This window comes from Zingiber officinale, chromosome 10A (assembly GCF_018446385.1).
Source record: "Zingiber officinale cultivar Zhangliang chromosome 10A, Zo_v1.1, whole genome shotgun sequence".
Classification (NCBI taxonomy): domain Eukaryota; kingdom Viridiplantae; phylum Streptophyta; class Magnoliopsida; order Zingiberales; family Zingiberaceae; genus Zingiber; species Zingiber officinale.
Window position 1 is genome coordinate 33591630 of NC_056004.1, and position 19041 is coordinate 33610670.

Below are 19041 nucleotides of genomic sequence, written 5' to 3' on the forward strand. Positions count from 1 at the left end.
ATAGATGTTAACAAGCAAAATCAAAGAATCGGCATAAAAGCCCACGTTGGGCCTGATATCAATCTATATCAATCAGGCCTACGATGTGCCTGATATGATTTCATATCAGGCCGACGTTGAGCATAATATGATTCCATATCAGGCCTAACGTGGGTCTTTTTGATGATTATTGCTTGTTACATGTTAACAACTCTAAAAAGTTGAAATAACTAATGAATACCATATTTGAACTCTTTGAAACCTCAGAAATTCATAGGAATCGAAATGAGTGCAATCAGAGCTCTCTAGGTCCATCAGTGAGTTTTGATCGAAATCCATTGATGGACCTAGAGAGTTCCGATTATACTCATTTCAATTCCAGTGGATTTTTGAGATGGTAAAGAGTTCAAATATGCTATCCATTATTTATTTTGACTTCTTCAAATGTATTAAAATGTTATTAAAAAATTGACTAAATTTTATGTAATGTTATTCATATGTAGAGCTGTCAATTTGAGTTAGGCCCGTCGGGTTGGCCCGCCCCGCCATACCAATTAAGCGGGTTGGGCTGGAATTATCAACCCAAGTCCGCCGTGGGAGAACAGCCTAGAACAACGACAAGAACGAATTGGCCCTCGGTTCCACCACTAGGAGTGCCAAAAATAATAATGGACACTATATTTTAACTCCTTGTAATTTTAGAAATTCATAGAAACTGAAATGGGTGCAATCGGAGCTTTTTAGGTCGATCAGTGGGTTTCGGTCAAAACTCACTGATGGACCTAAAGAGCTCCGATTGCACCCATTTTAGTTTCTATGGATTTCTAAAATTGCAAGAAGTTCAAATATGGTGTCCATTATTTATTTTGACTTTTTATAGATGTTAACAAGAAAAATCAAATAATCGGCAAAAAAGCCCACATTGGGCCTGATATGGACTCAAATCAGGCCCAACGTGGGCCTGATATGGAATGATATCAGGCCCATATCAGCCCAACGTGGACTTTTATTCCGATTCTTTGATTTTTCTTGTTAACATCTATAAAAAGTCAAAATAAATAATGGACACCATATTTGAAGTCTTTGCAATTTTAGAAATCCATAGAAACTGAAATGGGTGCAATCGGAGCTTTCTAAGTCCATCAGTGGGTTTTGACCGAAACTCACTGATCGACCTAGAAAGCTCCGATTGCACTCATTTCAGCTCCTGTGGATTTCTAAAATTGCAAGGAGTCCAAATATGGTGTGCATTATTATTTTCGACATTTAGGCCTGATATGAAGAGATATCATGCCCACGTTGGGCCTGATATCTCTTCATATCAGGCCCAATGTGGGCCTGATATCTCCCCATATCAGGCCCAATGTGACCCTGATATGGGAGATATCAGGCCTAGTAACAACAAAAAATAAAAAAAAAGGGAAAAAGAAGAAAGAAAGATTTAGGGTTTTTCAAAATCTCTGGTCCACCACTAGGAGTGCCAAAAATAATAATGGACCTCATATTTTCACTCCTTGTAATTTTAGAAATTAATAGAAACTGAAATGGGTGCAATCGGAGCTTTCTAGATCGATTAGTGGGTTTCGGTCAAAACCCACTGATGGACCTAGAGAGCTCCGATTGCACCCATTTCAGTTTCTATGGATTATTTATTTTGGCTTTTTATAGATGTTAACAAGTAAAATCAAAGAATCGGTAAAAAAGCCCACATTGGGCCTGATATGATTTCATATCAGGTCCAACGTGGGCTTTTATGCCGATTCTTTGATTTTACTTGTTAACATCTATAAAAAACTAAAATAAATAATGTACACCATATTTGAACTCTTTGCAATTTTAGAAATCCATAGAAACTGAAATGAGTGCAATCGGAGCTCTCTAGGTCCATCAGTGAATTTTGACCAAAACCCACCCATTTCAGTTCATGTGGATTTCTAAAATTGCAAGGAGTCCAAATATGGTGTCCATTATTTATTTTGACTTCTTCAAATATATTAAAATGTGATTAAAAATTGACTAATGTTATTCCTATCTTCTGTTGACAGAGAAGACAGAGAAATATAGTAAAGAAAAGAAAAACAATAAAAAAGTCAAATTATCATGAGGATAAAATAGGAAATGATTTTAAAAAAGTGCTCTTTGATAAATACCAAAGTAATGTATGTCTTTTGATAAATTTAAATTTCCACATGCGCATAAATTACCGGAGGGGAATGAAAAAGTTCTCATTTTCAATCCTACTTCTATCAATTCTATTCTTATTCTCATTCCCTTCCATGAACCTAAGCGCTCCCTTAGAGCTAATTGTATGTATATATCTAAGTTAACATAAAAGGAAAGTTGCCCTAAGAGATCTTCGCCGCCTCTCTCTCGCCGATTCCCTCTGCAGCACCCGCCGCGCCGCCTCTCTCTCGCCGATTCCCTCTGCAGCAACCGCCGCGCCGCCTCTTCGCCTTGACGCCGCCCTCTGCCGAAGCAAACCAGAGCAAGTCGGTGCTTCCTCCTACGCACCCTACAGCGACGCTTGGAAAGAGAGGCAAGTAGAATCCTTCTAGTAGGTACAAACGGGTGTTGTTTTGGTATGTTGCGAGAGGGATGGCGGGGGGTAATATCTGCTAGGGTACCGAGGTTTAAGTTTCTATCTCGTTTCCTCGTATTTCTACCGCGGATTTGGGTGAGGTCGTTCGGCGGTCATGATTTGCATGACTTTCTTGTGATAGGAGTTGTTTCCCTTGAATCGGATTTGGTTGCGGCATCCGTGGTTATTGGATTCCTTCGCCGTCTTTACGAAGTTCCCTTTGTTTTGTTTTGTTATTGTTTTGTTTTTTTGCTGATCGATGCGGATGTTTTCAATTGCTGGGTCGAATGAAGGCATGACCTTAGTATGTGGGTGTTGTTTGAATTCAGTTGTAGTTATCCTTTATGAAAATAATGGGTGAAGGTAACATGAGAAGGTAATATTGTTTTAGTTCAGGACATGCTCTACTCGTGAGAGGGGTTGTGTTAACAATATGTGCTAATGCCATGCTCGAACTTCTCTAGATTTAGCTTTGAACAACTTTAATCAAATTTGAACTCATGATGCCTCAGTAAGTGTTTTCTTCCAATATGTACTTGAGTTACTTGAAGTGAATACGCATGACTTGCAATTCCAATTGGATCACTTCTTATTGGTTTGGAAATTTTTGTACGGATTTGGAAGTAAGGGAAATTGGTGTGATTTAATAGTTGTTCTTCTTTTGTTTTCTCTAGCTATGCATGATCAGATTGAACAAAATAAAAGACAATATATATATATATATAATTGGATAAGCATGTGATGATAACTCATTTTCCGCAAAGGTTCAACTAATTATCATGCATGTATGTGTGTCCCTTGCTGTGCTTTTATCGTTGAGGTTGCTTTCCCATGTCAGTTTGGTATTTCTGTGTTAGATTTTGGTGGCATGTAACTTAGTTGTTGTTCTTTCTCGGTTCTCCAGGGCCATGCAGAATTTTAACATTTGTATGAAAAATCTATTAGGTTGCTGCATCAGTTTGTGTTCTTGTGGGTTCTTTGTGAAGGATAGTATAGACTATGTGTGTTTACTGGTAAACTATGATATGCATTGAGTCATGTGTGATTTTATTTAATCCTTCATGATAATTGGACGCTTAGGGGTATGTGTATGGTAACAATACGGGATGGGTGCCCCGGGATGAGCTCCGGGGAGGGCTCATCCATATATAAATGATAACGAAGAATATGATGGCTTAAACCATAAGAATACCAGTCTCCTAAGAGGTACCTCTAGAGTTTGATCATGGACTGAATAAACAGTCTCAAATGACGGTTACCACTAATTTACCCTAAGCACATGTTTAATAAGTTATATCGGTGATTTTATTTTGCTTCTGTATATTGTTATTATCATGCTCAATGTTATCCAGCTTCTTTTCTTTTAAGCTAACTATATGTTTCATTCATGTATAACAGATATTGATTCTATGCTTCATACGTTATGTTTCAAATTTGTTATTTATGTTATATACCTACTAGTGGATTATGCTTGCTGGGTCGGTGGACTCATCCTTTCATAATTGCAGGTGAGGAAGATACCACCCAAAATGGGACGATAGATCCGGAGGCGGAGTAGCCGAGGAGGTGAGGTCGGATGCATCACACACTGTCTAGGGGCTTTAGGTGTCGGTTATTAGTCATTTTCCTATGATTGTTATGGTAGTATGGGATGGAGACTACTTGTTAGTTTGCTTTGGTAGGAGGTCACAGATGTTTCTTTACAGATGTGTTTCGTTTTTTTTCTTCTTTCTTTGACATTTTATTTTTTGCAAAAAAAAAAAAAAAGGAAATTCGGGACAAATGTGTGATGCAATGATGTTTCCTTTAATTGTGAAGTTTATGGTTTAGTTCCTAGCAAATCACATGTCAGAGTATTTTTGTGTTTTTTTTCCTTTTTGATGGTTGTATGGTTCAGTCATGCCTGAGTAGTAAGGGATGTTTCAGACTTACTCTTGGTGGAGTTTCTGGATCTCTACCTTCAACCCTGCATTGCTGCCTGCAACGATTTTGTTTCTCTGCTCGCCGAGGAAGCCAAACACGATGAATGCCCCAATAATCGGTGGGTCTCTGTTCGTTTTCCCCATTTGGGTTTTCTTTGGGGATAAAAGTTTCTTTTTTGTTCGTTGTTCCTGCCCTTTTTTCTAGGTTGTGCTTTTAAGCGGAAAGAACTGATTTTTTTTGTTCGTTCTCTTGTGTGTTCTGGTCGGGTGAAGATCCGTTGCAGGGGGATTTCCCAGAAGTGATCGAGGAGTATTTGCAGCATGGGAACATGAAATGTATCTCCTTCAATCGCCGAGGAACACTTCTTGCAGGTGCGCTCATTGCTTTGTTATTTCTCTTTTGGACATGTAATTTTTCATGTAAATGCTAAAAGAGATGGTATTGATAGGTTTCAGAAGCTCCATACAGAGCCAATACACAGTCTTTGAGCTACCTATTTCTCTCGAATGTGTAAAGCTTTTTCTTCATAGATTTTAGAATTAAGTGTACCAGCTAGGAAAACATGCTTAAATTTGTTTCCATTTAAATTGATTATTCGGGAACAAGCGGAAAAATATACTCAAATAGGTGTCTTGCTTCCTGCTGTTGGTCAACAGACTAAGTTGGTGCCTGTTTTCATAATTTTAGATAAAATCCAATGAAAAGTAAGAACAAGCTTTTTGTATGATCAGTCCTTTTTTTGATTTGGCAATGGTATAGCATAGAAGGATGCAAATGATTAGAACTTGAGATCTCCCTTCATTCATGCTTCTCATGAAAAATTCTAGGGATGTTTTACACTTAAAATATTGAAATCCTTAACAATCAACTGTTTTGTTACCTTCTGTCAAAACTCAAGTCTGATGGATTCAAATGGCTAGAAGATGACCATGCAAATTTAGATTGCACTTCTTGTCTTGCTCTTGATCATACTCAGATCATTTAATTCAATGTTGTCTTCATCCCTGTTTAAAAAACTTTTCCTTTACAGCTCACTTTAGTATTACTGGATGCAACTTTGTTCTTTTCTGCTCACTTTTCAAGTATATATAAGCTCTCTTTAGCATCCTTTTTCCCTAGTTGAGTTGCGTTATGAACTAACATGAACTAACCTGTAATTAGAAACTTGTGTAATAATTTCTGTCCTTGAAATGGAACTCAGAAATTGAACCTTGGCAGATTGTTTGTTTTAAAGTTTGTTTATTACTCTAGAACAACAGGAATATGTTACTTCAGGAATAAGGTATGATCATTGTAGTAAATCATGCACATAGACTTCAGTTTCTCTAGAATGCTTGGGCAAGTTGTCTTCGGGCATTTTATATCTTACTGATTGTATTGTGCATCCACTTCTGCAGACCATCTACAAAATTCTAGCATTTCATTCAATGTGATTGGCTTCCATCATTTAGTTTCTTTTTTTGTTACTCGTAGAGTAATGTTTGTTCTAATCTCAGCTATTCAGATGCTGGAAATGGTGTATGGCTGAGTTTTGTTACATGTAGTTCCTTTAGCATCACTTTAATGGTTTCCTTTGCAATTCATAACAACTTTAGTTCCATTTAACTAATAAAGTCAATCCTACTGTTATAACATATTGGCAGTTTGCTTGAGATCTCATCTTCTGTATATACTTCTATAGTGGTTTGGATCCATTTTCAAAATTGATTGTTATTAGGCTCCTCCCAGTATGTTCTCTATATCTTCGAAAAGATTATACTTTTGACGATTTCTTTAAATTGGTTTTAAGTTGCCAGTTATTTTTCTGTCAATAAAGTTGTAGATTTACTAGTTCAACTTGCCTGATGTATTGTTCGCTTGGAAACATTTTATAAGTTTTAAGAGTAGAATTTCCCACAAAATCAAAGATATTTAGCATTGGTAGTTGTTGGATATCGTTGGCTGGCTAGAAGGGGGGTTGAATAGCCCTGCACAAAATAAAAGAATACCCTTCTCGGACTTTAAAATAACACTTGTATAAATAATTAAAAAAATAAACTAAAAGGAAGAGGCACAAGAGTTTTACTTGGTTACAATTGGGGAGGTTGTTAATCCAAGGAATGGATCGCACTAATGATCCCCTTCAGGCGGAGAAACCTCTTACAGTAATGACGTACAGAAAATGAGAAGCTAAAAAGAAAACTAAAGCTCGTACAAGTGTTGTATTCAGAATTGCTTGTGGATATGAAACTTCTAGACTAAGGCTATATGTATAGCCTTGGTCGGGGCGCCTGTAAGGTTCCAGGTGCCTGGAGGAGGATAAAATTCTATCCCCGACGCAACGGTCAACGTCCACGTTGATGGTGATAAAATTTCGGTTTCGGGCGCCCGACGCCCCGCACTACTCGGGGCGCCCCCAGTCCGGGCGCCCTGAGTGAAAACGTCAACAACGTTAACTTTTTTCGCTCGAGTCTTCTGCTCCGGTTTCGTTCGCCTCAGTCCGGGTCTTCCGCTCTGGCTTGGCTCGCTTGGGTGATCTCGACCATCCAGAATAGGGCTCACCCGAATCCAACTTCCGGCCTTCTCGAGCAACCTTCCGCTCCTGCTTCTCGTCCCTCGGAAACGCCGCGCGCCTCCTTCTCGTCCGCTTGCGTACTCTTCCGCAGCACCTCGTCCCTTGGACGCACTGAGTCCGTTGGCTCTCTCCCGTGCCGTCCTTTTCGCTAGCTGCATCTTTTGCTCGACTTCTTGTGCGCCTAAGCTCCTGCACACTTAGACACAAGGTTAAAACACCACATGACCTAACTTAACTTGTTTAATCACATCAAAACAACCTTGGGGTTCTAACAATCTCCTCCTTTTTGATATGAGCAACTCAAGTTAAGCTAAGGTAAAAAGACATAAAGTTAAAGCAATAAATTTTGCAATAAAGTCCAAAAAATAAAAAATTGTAATCTACCTCCCCCTAGACTGAATCTTTTCCTTCTTCCCCTTTGATCACATAAAAATGGGGTACCAAGAAAAATCTAAGGGTAAAAATAATTTTGAATAGACTGAATCTTTTCCTTCTTCCCCTTTGATCACATAAAAATGGGGTACTAAGAAAAATCTAAGGGTAAAAATAATTTTGAAAGATTTATCAATTTTTGAAACTTTGAAAATTATTTTGATATCACCAAAAAAATTAAAGTTTGGGAAAAAAATTTCTAAGTAAAAAAAAAAAAAAAATTCTAAGTTTTTGCAAGCATAAATATTTTTGAGAATTTTCTAAAAAATTGAGTAACCCTTTTAAAGTATTATCTAATTTCAATTTAATATTTTTTCAGTTAGTCAATTAAACTTTTTATTTCAATATTGGACTTCCAGGCAGTAGCGAGACACTAGGCCTTCTTGGTTATTGGAGCAACAACTACTTTCTAGACAAAGCCTCATAAAGAAATTAAGGGGGTGTTTGGTTGATGGGTTTGGGAATGAGGGAATGGAATGATAGTAAAAGATAGTGTTTGGAATGTGGGTTTGGGAATGACATTTTGGAAATGATTACTAGATTTATGGGAATCAACTAAACCCATATAACTTAATGGGTTTCATTTCCATTCCTATTCCCATTCCACTCTACTATCAAACCCATACCCATAGTCATTCCCATCATTTAACCAAACGCCCCCTAAATATTTTTTTTTCTTGCTGAAAGCGCTAAGTCTAATTAAGGTTTAAGTTAGACAAGATTTTGGAACCCAATATAGGTTCCAGCCAACTGGATTGATTAAGAGCTTCTTAGGGCCATATTTCTTTGAAATTTTCCTAATTTGTCCTTTATGATATTTAAAATACTAGTTCAGGTTATATTTTCTAACACTTGTATTATTTGTGCTTGTATAATTTTTCAAGTTATTTACTTGTATTTTTAGCTTATCATTTTCTAATTTTACTTTGTCAAACTCTTCTAATAGGCAAGATTTAGCTAGAATTAATTTTAATTTTTAATATCTTTTTCAAGTTTGTAGCAATCTTTAGTTAATAATTTAACAAACTTAAATAATTTATCGGGAGGAAGAGATCGTATCTGACTTACCTTGTCGATCTCGTTATCCGTGGCTCCCCCTGAGATGTTGCTTTCTTCCGACGTAGCTCCCCCTTCATCGATAATCTCTATGCTCATTCCGGACGAGCTCGCATCGTGTTCATCGTCTTGATAACTTGCCATTAGTGCAAGTCCGGAGAATGCCTCAACTTCCGATTCGGATGACGTATCGTCCCACGTCGCTTTTAGTGTCTTGAACTTGTTCGTCTGGACAGGCTTCTTTCCTTTGTCTTTGCCCTTGTTCCTTAGCTTGGGGCAGTTGTCTTTGACGCACCCTTCTTCATTGCAGTGGTAGCATCTGATCGTCCTTTTCTTTTTACCCTACGGATGGTTAGTTTTTCTTGATTTACATAATTTTTTAAAGTGCCTTACCATCATTACTATTTCCTCGTCGTCGAGAGAAGATTCTGACTTATGTTCGTCTCTTGATGCTTTGAGGGTGATGTTGTGCTTTGGCTCCTTCGTACCTGCACATCTCGATTTATGCACTTCAAACGTCGAAAATAATTCTTATAAGGTAATTGTTTCTAAGTCCTTGGAGATGTAGAAGGCATCTATTAGTGATGCCCATTTCGTATTCCTAGGGAATGCATTGAGTTACTTACCTTTTCTCCGAGATTCGAAAGTTCGGTGATGAGCTCCTTAATTCTCGAGTGAAGATGCGCAATCGTTTCATCTTCTTCAAACCGTAGGTTGGTGAGCTGGTTGCGAAGTAAGTCCCGTCTCGTGAGCTTGGCTTCTTGTGGCGGAAGGACGCTTAGCAGATGAAACTCCGCTTTACCGTTTGCCACGTAGTCGGCCTGCTCCTTTTTCGTCGTTTTTCTTTGCCTTCCGGTGTTATAAAACCAAACTCTATTATTAAAAGTAAATCGAAATCAGTTTTGAAAAATACCTGCATTCGTTTTTTTCAACTAGCGAACTCCCCCTCGAACTTCGGTGGGTAGATGCTTGGTCCGACCATTTCTCGTGCTTCGTTCGGCGGTTAGTCCTCCTGAAGCGTCTTGACTCTGATATCACTTATTGGATACTGTTGGCCGGCTAGTAAATAGCCCTGCAAAAAATAAAAGAATACCGTTCTCGGATTTTAAAATAACACTGTATAATTAAAGAAATAAACTAAAAGGAAGAAGCACAGGAGTTTTACTTGGTTACAACCGGGGAGGTTGTTAATCCAAGGAATGAATCGCACTAATGATCTCCTTCAGGCGGAGAAGCCTTTTACAGCAATGACGTACAGAAAATGAGAAGTTAAAAAGGAAACTAAAGCTTGTACAAGTGTTGTATTCAGAATTGCTTGTGGATATGAAGCTTCTAGACTAAGGCTGTATGTATAGCCTTGATCGGGGCGCCTGGAAGGGTTCCAAGTACCTGGAGGGGGATAGAATTCTATCCCCGACGCAACGGTCAACGTCCACGTCGATGGTGATAAAATTTCGGTTCCGAGCGCCCGTAGTCAGGGCGCCCCTAGTCCGGGCGCCCTGAGTGAAAAAGTCAACAACGTTAACTTTCTCCGCTCGGGTCTTTTGCTCTAGTTCCATTCGCCTCGGTTTGGGTCTTCCGCTCCGGCTCCGCTCGCTTGGTTGATCTCGACCATCCGGAATAGGGCTCACCCGAACCCAACTTCCGACCTTCTCGAGCAACCTTCCGCTCCGGCTTCTCGTCCCTTGGAAACGCTGCGCGCCTCCTTTTCATCCGTCCGCGTACTCTTCCGCAGCACCTCGTCCCTCGGACGCTCTGAGCCTATTGGCTCTCTCCTGTGCCGTCCTTCTCGCTAGCTGCGTCTTTTGCTCAACTTCTACACACTTAGACACAAGGTTAAAACACCACAGAACCTAACTTAACTTGTTTGATCACATAAAAATAACTTTGCTGTTCCAACAGTAGTATCCAACTTAGCACACGGAGAGAGCTTGGTGCTCCAAGTCTTATGGCTTACACTTTTCAAGGCGATACTTATGGTAAGCACAGTAGCTATACTCAAATGACAAACCTTTTTCTGGTTCGCTTCTTTGTTCAGTGAGATGCTTTTAACATAATTTGGGTCTTAAGCCTAAAACCAACACATTTTACTAGATTTTTGTAAGAAGTCAATTCTTTTCTATTGCTACAGAGGATGTGTTAGGGTGCAAGTATTTTGGGATAATGTTTCTTTTTCTTAGTGAAGTAATGATTGTAGACAGTTAATTCTAATAATGCTCAATGTTTGACAAGTTTGCCCTATTGTTTATTACAATTGGATCATATTTTTGATATCAAACATGACTGCTTATTGGATTTCATGTTAACATCTTCATATTATAGGATAACATAGTCGACTATCTAAGATTTCCATTCTTTTTCCTTGTTCAGCTGGCTGTGCAGATGGGAGCTGTGTCATATGGGATTTTGAAACTAGGGGGGTTGCGAAGGAACTTCGTGATAAAGCTTGTATAGCACCAATTACAAGTGTTTGCTGGTCAAAGTTAGGCCATTACGTACTTGCTTCTGCTACTGATAAATCATTGACACTTTGGAACATCTTGACTGGTGAGAAGATCACCAGAGTAACCTTGCAGCAGACTACTCTACATGCTTGTCTGCATCCAGGCTCTTGCACTCCATCACTCTGCTTAGCTTGTCCTCTTTCTTCTGCACCAATTCTTGTTGATTTGAATAATGGAAGCTCCACCGTTCTGCCAGTTTCTGTATCAGACACGGGGAATGGAAGTGCTATTCCTCACCCTCGAAATAAATTTTCAGATGGTTCCCCACCTTTCACGCCAACTGCTGCAACTTTTAACAAGTATGGAGATTTGATATACCTAGGGAACTCCAAAGGGGAGATATTAATCGTTGATTCTAAAAGCATCAAGGTAAATGCAGTAATTCCTATTCCAGGGAATTCTGTTATCAAGGATATTGTTTTCAGTAGAAACGGACAGTATCTTCTTACAAATTCGAATGATCGAGTCATTAGAGTCTACGAGAACCTTCTTCCAAAGAAAGGTGCTGCGAAGGAACTTGAGACTATGACTGATGCTGACAATGCTGATTTTTCTAGGATAGACAAGCTAAAAGAAGCTGGCACCAAGTGCCTGTGTTTATCACGAGAGTTTCAGGATGCTGTGACAAGGATACAGTGGAAAGCACCATGTTTTAGTGGTGATGGTGAATGGGTCATCGGTGCTTCAGCTAGCAAAGGAGAGCACAAGTTGTACATTTGGGACAGAGCTGGACATCTCGTAAAAATCCTAGAAGGTCCTAAAGAAGCCCTAATTGGTCTTGCCTGGCACCCTCTTCGCCCATTGGTGGTCTCTGTTTCGGTTGCTGGTTTGGTATATATCTGGGCTAAAGACTACATGGAGAACTGGAGTGCATTTGCACCTGATTTCAAAGAACTCGAGGAGAATGAAGAATACATTGAGAGAGAGGATGAGTTTGATCTCATACCTGAATCAGAGAAGGTATCAACTACTCCCCATATTTATTCTGTTGTTGGCTTTCTACCACGGTTGTCTGAAATACGCACTGGCAGGTGAAGGAGTTGGATATCAATCAAGACGAGGAGGTTGACATTTTAACGGTGGAGAAAGATTCATCTTTCAGTGATTCAGATGCTTCCGAGGATGAACTAATCTTCTTGCCAGTAACCCCTTTGCCCGATGTTCCCGAACAACTAGACAAGTGTCTAGGAAGTTCATTGAAGTTGGAGGACAGCAACCACACTAGCTCGCCATTTTCGGTGGAAGCTGCACAAAATGGTCAGACTATTCTTCCTGCTTCGAGCCCTCTCGAAGGTACGATTAAAGATTCATGTTTCTTTGCTTTCTGAATCAACAATTTTCTCATGAACCCTACGCCTCTAGTGTTGTTTAGATATAACAGGTTTTGCTCTTATGCAGTGATAGGCAATTCAACTCCAGAAGATGCAGCTGGGACCGGGGGATCGAAAAGGAAACGAAAGCCATCAGCGAAAGGGATGGAGCTACAGGCTGAGAAGGGTCGGAAGCCTTCCACAAAGAAGGGAAAGTTGTCGTCAGGTAAGTCGTCAAAATTCAGAAACAAAAACGGAGATAGGATCGAAGCAAATGGCACTGTACTTGACGAATACACTGAGGATGATGTAACTGATGATTACCTATAAACATTGAACAACTTAAATTGATACCTATTTTTTTCTGGTTTGAGTGTAATGCATTGCGGACTCGAATTCTTAGCTAATCTATTCCGATGATTGCTAGGGCATGTAATTGGTCTTTAGCAAATGATGTTGATATATAATTAAATAGTGATGAGATTATGAACAAATAGCTTCACATCGAAATAGTATTGAAATTATCAAAAGATGTATGATTTACAAAATTTGAGAACGATTGTGGCTGCCCATTACTATCCATTTATGACAGGAGCGGTAAACAAATTGCTCAGCAACTGAATATTCATTTTTCTGATTTAATTGAAATTGTATTTTCGAGTAAGTACAATCGTTGATGCTTGTAAATACGCGACAAAGTTGAAGTATATGTGCACGACAGCGGACTGGAGACATATCACTTTGTAAAATGAGAATTAAGAAGTCCTGAAATCTCCAAGAATCCAACACGATCTTTACCGAAAATAACCTGTAGTTTCTCATCGCACACTATTATCCTCTTGTCATCCGGATCCTGCAAAACAAAATTTATAGTGATTGTTCAACACTTGATATCGAAGATGGACACGCACAGTAGACTGACGGTTCATGAGATACAAAGGCTGCAGTGAAAATCTCACCGCCATTGTCTTTTTTATTTTTCTAACCTTCACTAAATACTTTTCAGGTCATCAAACCTCCTGTTGGTGTTGTGACATTTATAGATACTAAAATAGGAACACCAATGGTTATTCGAACCGACTATGGCTCAAGAATTGAATTAGAAATTTGGAAACTTTACCTGAGTGAAAATCAAATGAGCACATGGTATGGAAAGTGAAAATCCAGTGCAATCTTTACTAAACACTGGTTCTCAGAATGAAAAAGGGGGAAAATTGGTTCAGAATGTCTCTCTAATATCCGATGATCTTCTGTATAACGTGTTAAAATGACATAGTAATATGTTCAAAGTAAGAGAAACCAAGAAATATTTGTCTAGTCCAAATTTTGTCATGAAAGAAGGGATTATTTGTTCTTACATGACTATTGAGGAGCCAAAAGAGATATGAAAGCAAATCATTTTCCTAGTATATAAGAGAAGAAACAAATGGCATGAGGATAACAGAACAAAAAGATTAAAACACATTCCTCTTTGTTATATCTCTCTATTATTGAAGAAATACAGCCAGTTGCTCCATAAGATGTGCGCCAATGACATACATTTCTTTAAGATTGGTATATAAACATACAACAATGAATTTGGTTATGGTAATTGATGCAACAATGTTCTATGAAAATACCTTAATTTTCCATATAAACACATATAGTATCAAGCTATTTGCATGCGTATGAGACCATATAATAATCTCTCAATAACCTATGATTGAATTGTGCAATTTAAACAATTTAGATAATATGAATGGAAACCTTCAGTTTGATGAGACAATCATGTGCAATGGAAATGAAGGAATAGATCTGAAAGACACGGATTTTAAATGATCTGTAGGAAAAAGATCATGTCCTCTTTTTCCAGCATCAGATCCAAGGTTATTGGCCGATGTCTATATCTATACAACAAAAACAACAAGAACAAGTTAAATTCAAGGGTCTTCACCTACTGACACATGATGAGAAAGATCACTGTGAGGTGAATGGTGAGCCTTTTGATGGAATTCTCCTCAACCAGGCAAAAGAATGTCTTGATCTTTCCTACGACATCGCCTAATTGAATGGAAAAGCAATAATTGGAACGTCAAAGGAAAGCATTTTGTTATCCGTTAATCATTTTCAATCTTTCTAAAAGATTTCATATTGAACTTCTGATCCCGTTATAGATCATAGGATTATGGGTAAAATCATTTCCATCAACTAAACCCTAGGGGTCCAACTGATTTATAAAGTTTCATATGATAAAGGTGAAGAAAAAAAAAAGCTCTCCTTATCAGCTCAGCATTTTTGTTGATAATGCCTGGATGACGGTGCTCATTATTCGTTCCAAGAAAAATCCACATTTCAAAATCCCTAAGCACCGAGTTCACACAAAAATCAAAATCAAACTCTACAATTTTCTATAGAAAATCCTTCATCATTCTAAAAATCATCAAGAGCATCTGAGAAAGAGGAGAAAAAAAGGGGGACCTGAAGATTGTTCTCCTTGATATAAGCCCAAATCTTCTTGAGCGCTTGGGTCCGGGGGATCTCCACCTCACCAACCACCGCCTGGAGTTGAGGCGACACTGGCCTGGGCTTGGTGATGCCCCTCTGCTTCTTCTTCTTCTCTGCCTCATCCGTCCCCGCCTCCGCTGCCACGCGGAGAGCCCTCGCGGCAGCCCACCTTCCCGGGATGAGCGCGGCACGGCGTGGCAGCGTGATAGGGGACGCTAGATCGCCGACAGAAAGTGCGGTGAGAAAGCCTGTGGCCGCCGCCATGGTCGGAGCTCCGTTTGGTTCGTGCAAGAGGATTCGAAATTGGACGGAGGCGGTGAGAGAAAGATAAGAGAGAGAAGCCGAGCACGACTCCACTTCATTGGACCGATCCGTTTGAACTTTGAAGCTGGACCCACTGCCAAAGCCGACGCTGCAGTCATCATGGCCGTCCAAATACCCGCACGAATCGTAAGGAAAATGATCACAACCGACCAGACCTCCCCATCTCACGCCCGCCAGGGCGAAATCGCTGCGCGTTACGGTCGCAGCACTCCTGGGAGTGGGCGAGGTCGATTTCCCTTCGAGGCGCTATGGTTCTCACAAGCTTCGATGGCGTCGGCATCGGCCTTGGTATGTAGTCTCGGCCATCGTTTAGCTCTCTGTCTGTTCCCTCCAAATCTGATTCCTTTTCATATTTTCCCTCCCAAGGGTTCGGGATTGGATGCGGTTTTGGAGTTGGGTGGGGTTTTGGAGGTAAAAATACCTTCTTTGTTTTTTTTTCTAGATTTTGTTCTGATAGATCTAGTTTGAGATGTATATTAGACTGTGATCCTTTCTTGTTAGTGTGTTTGCTGTATCAGCAACAAAAAAGAGATAATTGAAGATTGCATGGTTTTTAAATTTTTTTTCCGTGAAATGAGATATGTAATAAGGTAAGGGTGGCAAAGGAGGTTCCTTTGCTAGCCTTAGCTGATTTCGCTTTGATGTGCAGCTATAGAGTAATTGTTCAGTGGATAAAGACAATAAGGATCTTTTCCTTTCTTAACATTACTACTATAGAGATTCTTAATTGATGTGCAAAGTAATATAGATATAGAGGTTGTACTGAGGAATGTGACCCAAAATTTTCAACACATTAGGGCACTCGTGTTGCCCACTTGCCCTAGTTGAAGTCCAAGAAAATAAATGGATGCATTAGAACTAAGGAAGAGAAAGAACAGATAGCAACAGTGCTTTAGTTGGGACTTTTATTATGCATAAGATCCCAAAGCATGTTATTTTCCAAGGGTTTTATTATATTATGGTTTTATGTATTATGTTATTAGGACAGGAGTTTATTGTTATATTACTACGTTTAAGGAGTTATTAGTGGAAATTATTAGTGGAATAGTGAGGGTTCATATGGAGTTGGTGAGCATTTAGAAACTTATCCATTCACGTTGATACATTACTTACATGTGCATGAACAAAGAAGAAGAAATAAATAGTCATAACAAGTTCGCTTGTCTTTCCTCATAAGAGTTGTGTTCTCCTAGTGAACACTTGTTACATTGAAAATTCTCAATCACATGAACTCGCAACTATCCAAATGCTTGTGGCTAATCATCCTGTGCCTGTAACACCTATATTTTTGCCTCTCTCACATCACATAACTGTCAATTGGAAGGCATAAGCTCGTATGATTTGCATTTATATGCGGTACATGGATCATACATATTGTGCGATTGACATCTTGAGCATTTTCTTGCTAGAAAAATCTAGCTATTTTTAATGAAAGAAAATGGTAAAAGAAATCATGGTCCATACTTCTAAGAAACTAGTGCAGCAAAGGTTGATGATGGAGACTGAAGTTGAAACTTTCTGTTTTAACAGCTCCACCAAATAAGATGAAGACTAGACTTTAAGCTTTCTGTTGATTATTTATTGTCGTCTGGTATTTGATGAACAATGGTCATTAAAATTTAAAAAGGTTCATTAGTTTCTGGGTCTCCTGATCATACATTTCAAAGTTTGCACTTGGATAGTCTATTAGGAGTTGGGACAAAAGTATTCTGTATGGTTATATGCAGTCCGATGGGTTTGATAATCATCTTAAGACAAATCTCTTCAAAATTTTCTTCATCAAACACTCCCACTTATGAAATTATTGCTTAATTATTACAATAAATTACGTTCCATGTCCATTGAAGTTTACAAGTATCCTTTTATTTAATCATAATTTTTCTTGTAGTTTTATACAATTTTAACCTATGGTTCATATATTACCGACTTTTTTCTTATTTGAATCTTCTTCAGGTATGCCCCTGAATACCTTTGGAATGGGAATCGGTTAGTGTCACTCACTTGGTATTTTATTTAGTTTTGCGATGCTTCTACCTAATCCAGAAGTTTGAATGTGAAGGGGGAGGCTGTGGAGTTGGATTTGGTCTTGGTTGGGGCTTCGGCACTGCATTTGGTTGTAAATATCGATCCTCCAAAGTGAGTTTCCAAGGACTCGAAAATGGTAATGAGAGAATCAGAGATGAAACATCAGTGCCAGTGTCATCAAAGCACTCTCAGTAGATGCAAGTTCAAAGCACTCTCATGGTCACTTTTAACATGTAGTTTTGCTTTCTTCAAACTACTTGCTTGCTCTACTGTAACCAGATTGCTTACCATTTGTCTCATTTTTCGTTGCCTGTAAAAACCTATTTGCTTATAGACAATAATTCTTAGATCTATTCGTGAAATCAAATAATTTTTTATTTTTAAATTATTATCATAAATAAATATTAAAATGATGATCGTTTAATCCGTGGCCTGCTTAGCCAATTGACTTGAGGCATTTTACGAGGGACATATACTTAATATATAGAATAAGTTATCTAACGAATTAAAGAGGTCCAGAAAGCTGGAATTTAAAATGCGCAAGCCGAGCTAAATCCTCAGTTTGATAAAACCTTAGGTTTATCAAACTCAGAATAAAAACAAGATAGGTGCAGAGTCTGAAAGCTGTTCTTCATCCTTTGATGAATAAAGTTAGAACAGTTAGCGGCTTTGACAAAGTAAAGCTGGAAGGCGGCCCTCGCCCAATCTTCTGCCATACTAGCAAGCTGTACAGTCCAGCTCATTAAGAAATACTTGGATCGTCAGCCTTGGAAGCTGTACAGTCCAGCTGATTAAGAAATACTTGGATCGTGTGAGGGCAGCTTTCGACGTGGCAGGAGTAGATCAACTCTCCAAGATATATAAACAAAAGGAGCCATTATCTTAACAACTCCTTAATACCGATCCCATGGATATGAAGAAAAGTACATATAGGTACATAGATTATAAGTGCATGATGGAGTAAACCCCCTGGCCATTACGTCAGAGATGTCATGTGTCCACCGTCTGCGCTACGTCCTGGGGATAATTCTCCTATATATAAAGCATTGATATGTTGTGTGCCCTGTGTGCATGTCGGAGAGGGCTTGCTGACATGGTAATAGGAGGTCAACCTTGCCATGTTAGCGCACATCAGAGGGTGCGCAACATATTAAAATAATATATATATAACGAGATGATATACTTCCCAATATCGTCCGTGCTATTCGTTTACGACGGGGAGATTGGGGCATCCGGAAGTGATACGGGTGCATATAGAGCATTGATATGTTGTGTGCCTTGTGTGCACGTCGGAGATGGCATGCTGAGCGCACACGATATATATATATATATATATATATATATATATATATATATATATATATATATATAATGAGATGATATACTCCCCAATTTATGTCATTCGTCTGTGACTAAGAGCATCCACAGTGGTTAGAGCTCATTGAGAGCTCCTTCGTTGTCACGTCTGTCATATCAAAAGTTAAAAACCTCACACATCTTTAAAGTATCAAAAAACCTCTCAACAACTCCTTCATGGATTCCACACATTTCATTATATATAATTCTTATTTCTCCTTCATATTTTACATTATACACCATTAAATTTTTTTATAAAATTTAAATTTATAAATTGCTAACCTGAAATAACATTAATAATTAAAAAAATACATAAATATTACAGTGCATCAAATAAAAAAATATAAATTATAATAATATATAAAAATAAACGTAAACTCATCTAAACCAGACATGTCTCTGTTTAATTTTTTCCACCATTTTTTCATGTAAATAAAGTTGTCCTGGTATCATCTCACTGGTATCCTTCATAAGAATTTCATAATCCTTATGAAAGAGCTCAGTTTCCCGCAAAGC

At 38.7% G+C, this 19041-nt stretch overlaps 3 protein-coding genes across 4 annotated transcripts; 2 read left to right on the forward strand and 1 right to left on the reverse strand.

Annotated features, from left to right (window-relative positions):
* Window positions 1-4062: 4062 nt before the first annotated feature.
* LOC122026344 (protein RBL-like) lies at window positions 4063-12772 on the forward strand. Of its 2 annotated transcripts, none has more exons than XM_042585026.1 (6): window positions 4063-4128; window positions 4484-4598; window positions 4753-4851; window positions 10893-11986; window positions 12058-12319; window positions 12425-12772. In XM_042585026.1, the coding sequence occupies exons 2-6, from the start codon at window positions 4580-4582 to the stop codon at window positions 12664-12666; spliced, it is 1716 nt and encodes a 571-aa protein (XP_042440960.1). In that variant the 5' UTR covers window positions 4063-4128; window positions 4484-4579; the 3' UTR covers window positions 12667-12772. The 2 variants fall into 2 exon arrangements, with proteins under 2 accessions (XP_042440960.1, XP_042440959.1); XM_042585025.1 differs by having other exon boundaries at window positions 4063-4123.
* Window positions 12773-12946: 174 nt separating this feature from the next.
* Window positions 12947-15187, reverse strand: LOC122026346 (upstream activation factor subunit spp27-like). The gene is made up of 2 exons (XM_042585029.1): window positions 14794-15187; window positions 12947-13189 (listed from the first exon to the last, which is right to left on the reverse strand). The coding sequence occupies exons 1-2, from the start codon at window positions 15082-15084 to the stop codon at window positions 13073-13075; spliced, it is 408 nt and encodes a 135-aa protein (XP_042440963.1). The 5' UTR covers window positions 15085-15187; the 3' UTR covers window positions 12947-13072.
* A 100-nt stretch (window positions 15188-15287) lies between these two features.
* LOC122026345 (protein TRIGALACTOSYLDIACYLGLYCEROL 5, chloroplastic-like) lies at window positions 15288-17536 on the forward strand. The gene is made up of 4 exons (XM_042585027.1): window positions 15288-15432; window positions 15511-15555; window positions 17098-17130; window positions 17204-17536. Exons 1-4 carry the CDS (start codon window positions 15393-15395, stop codon window positions 17362-17364), a joined length of 279 nt encoding a protein of 92 aa, XP_042440961.1. The 5' UTR covers window positions 15288-15392; the 3' UTR covers window positions 17365-17536.
* Window positions 17537-19041: the final 1505 nt, after the last annotated feature.

Bases quoted from the DNA above. Each gene is read 5' to 3' on its own strand.
- LOC122026345 (XM_042585027.1), top strand. From the start codon at position 15,393: ATGGTTCTCACAAGCTTCGATGGCGTCGGCATCGGCCTTG. The intron at 15,556-17,097 runs GTAAAAATACCT...AATCTTCTTCAG, and splicing joins AGTTGGGTGGGGTTTTGGAG to GTATGCCCCTGAATACCTTT. The intron at 17,131-17,203 runs GTTAGTGTCACT...TTGAATGTGAAG, and splicing joins TACCTTTGGAATGGGAATCG to GGGGAGGCTGTGGAGTTGGA.
- LOC122026344 (XM_042585026.1), top strand. The intron at 4,852-10,892 runs GTGCGCTCATTG...TTCCTTGTTCAG, and splicing joins CCGAGGAACACTTCTTGCAG to CTGGCTGTGCAGATGGGAGC. The intron at 12,320-12,424 runs GTACGATTAAAG...GCTCTTATGCAG, and splicing joins TGCTTCGAGCCCTCTCGAAG to TGATAGGCAATTCAACTCCA.
- LOC122026346 (XM_042585029.1), bottom strand. From the start codon at position 15,084: ATGGCGGCGGCCACAGGCTTTCTCACCGCACTTTCTGTCGGCGATCTA. The intron at 13,190-14,793 runs GTCCCCCTTTTT...TTTGTTTTGCAG, and splicing joins TCAAGGAGAACAATCTTCAG to GATCCGGATGACAAGAGGAT.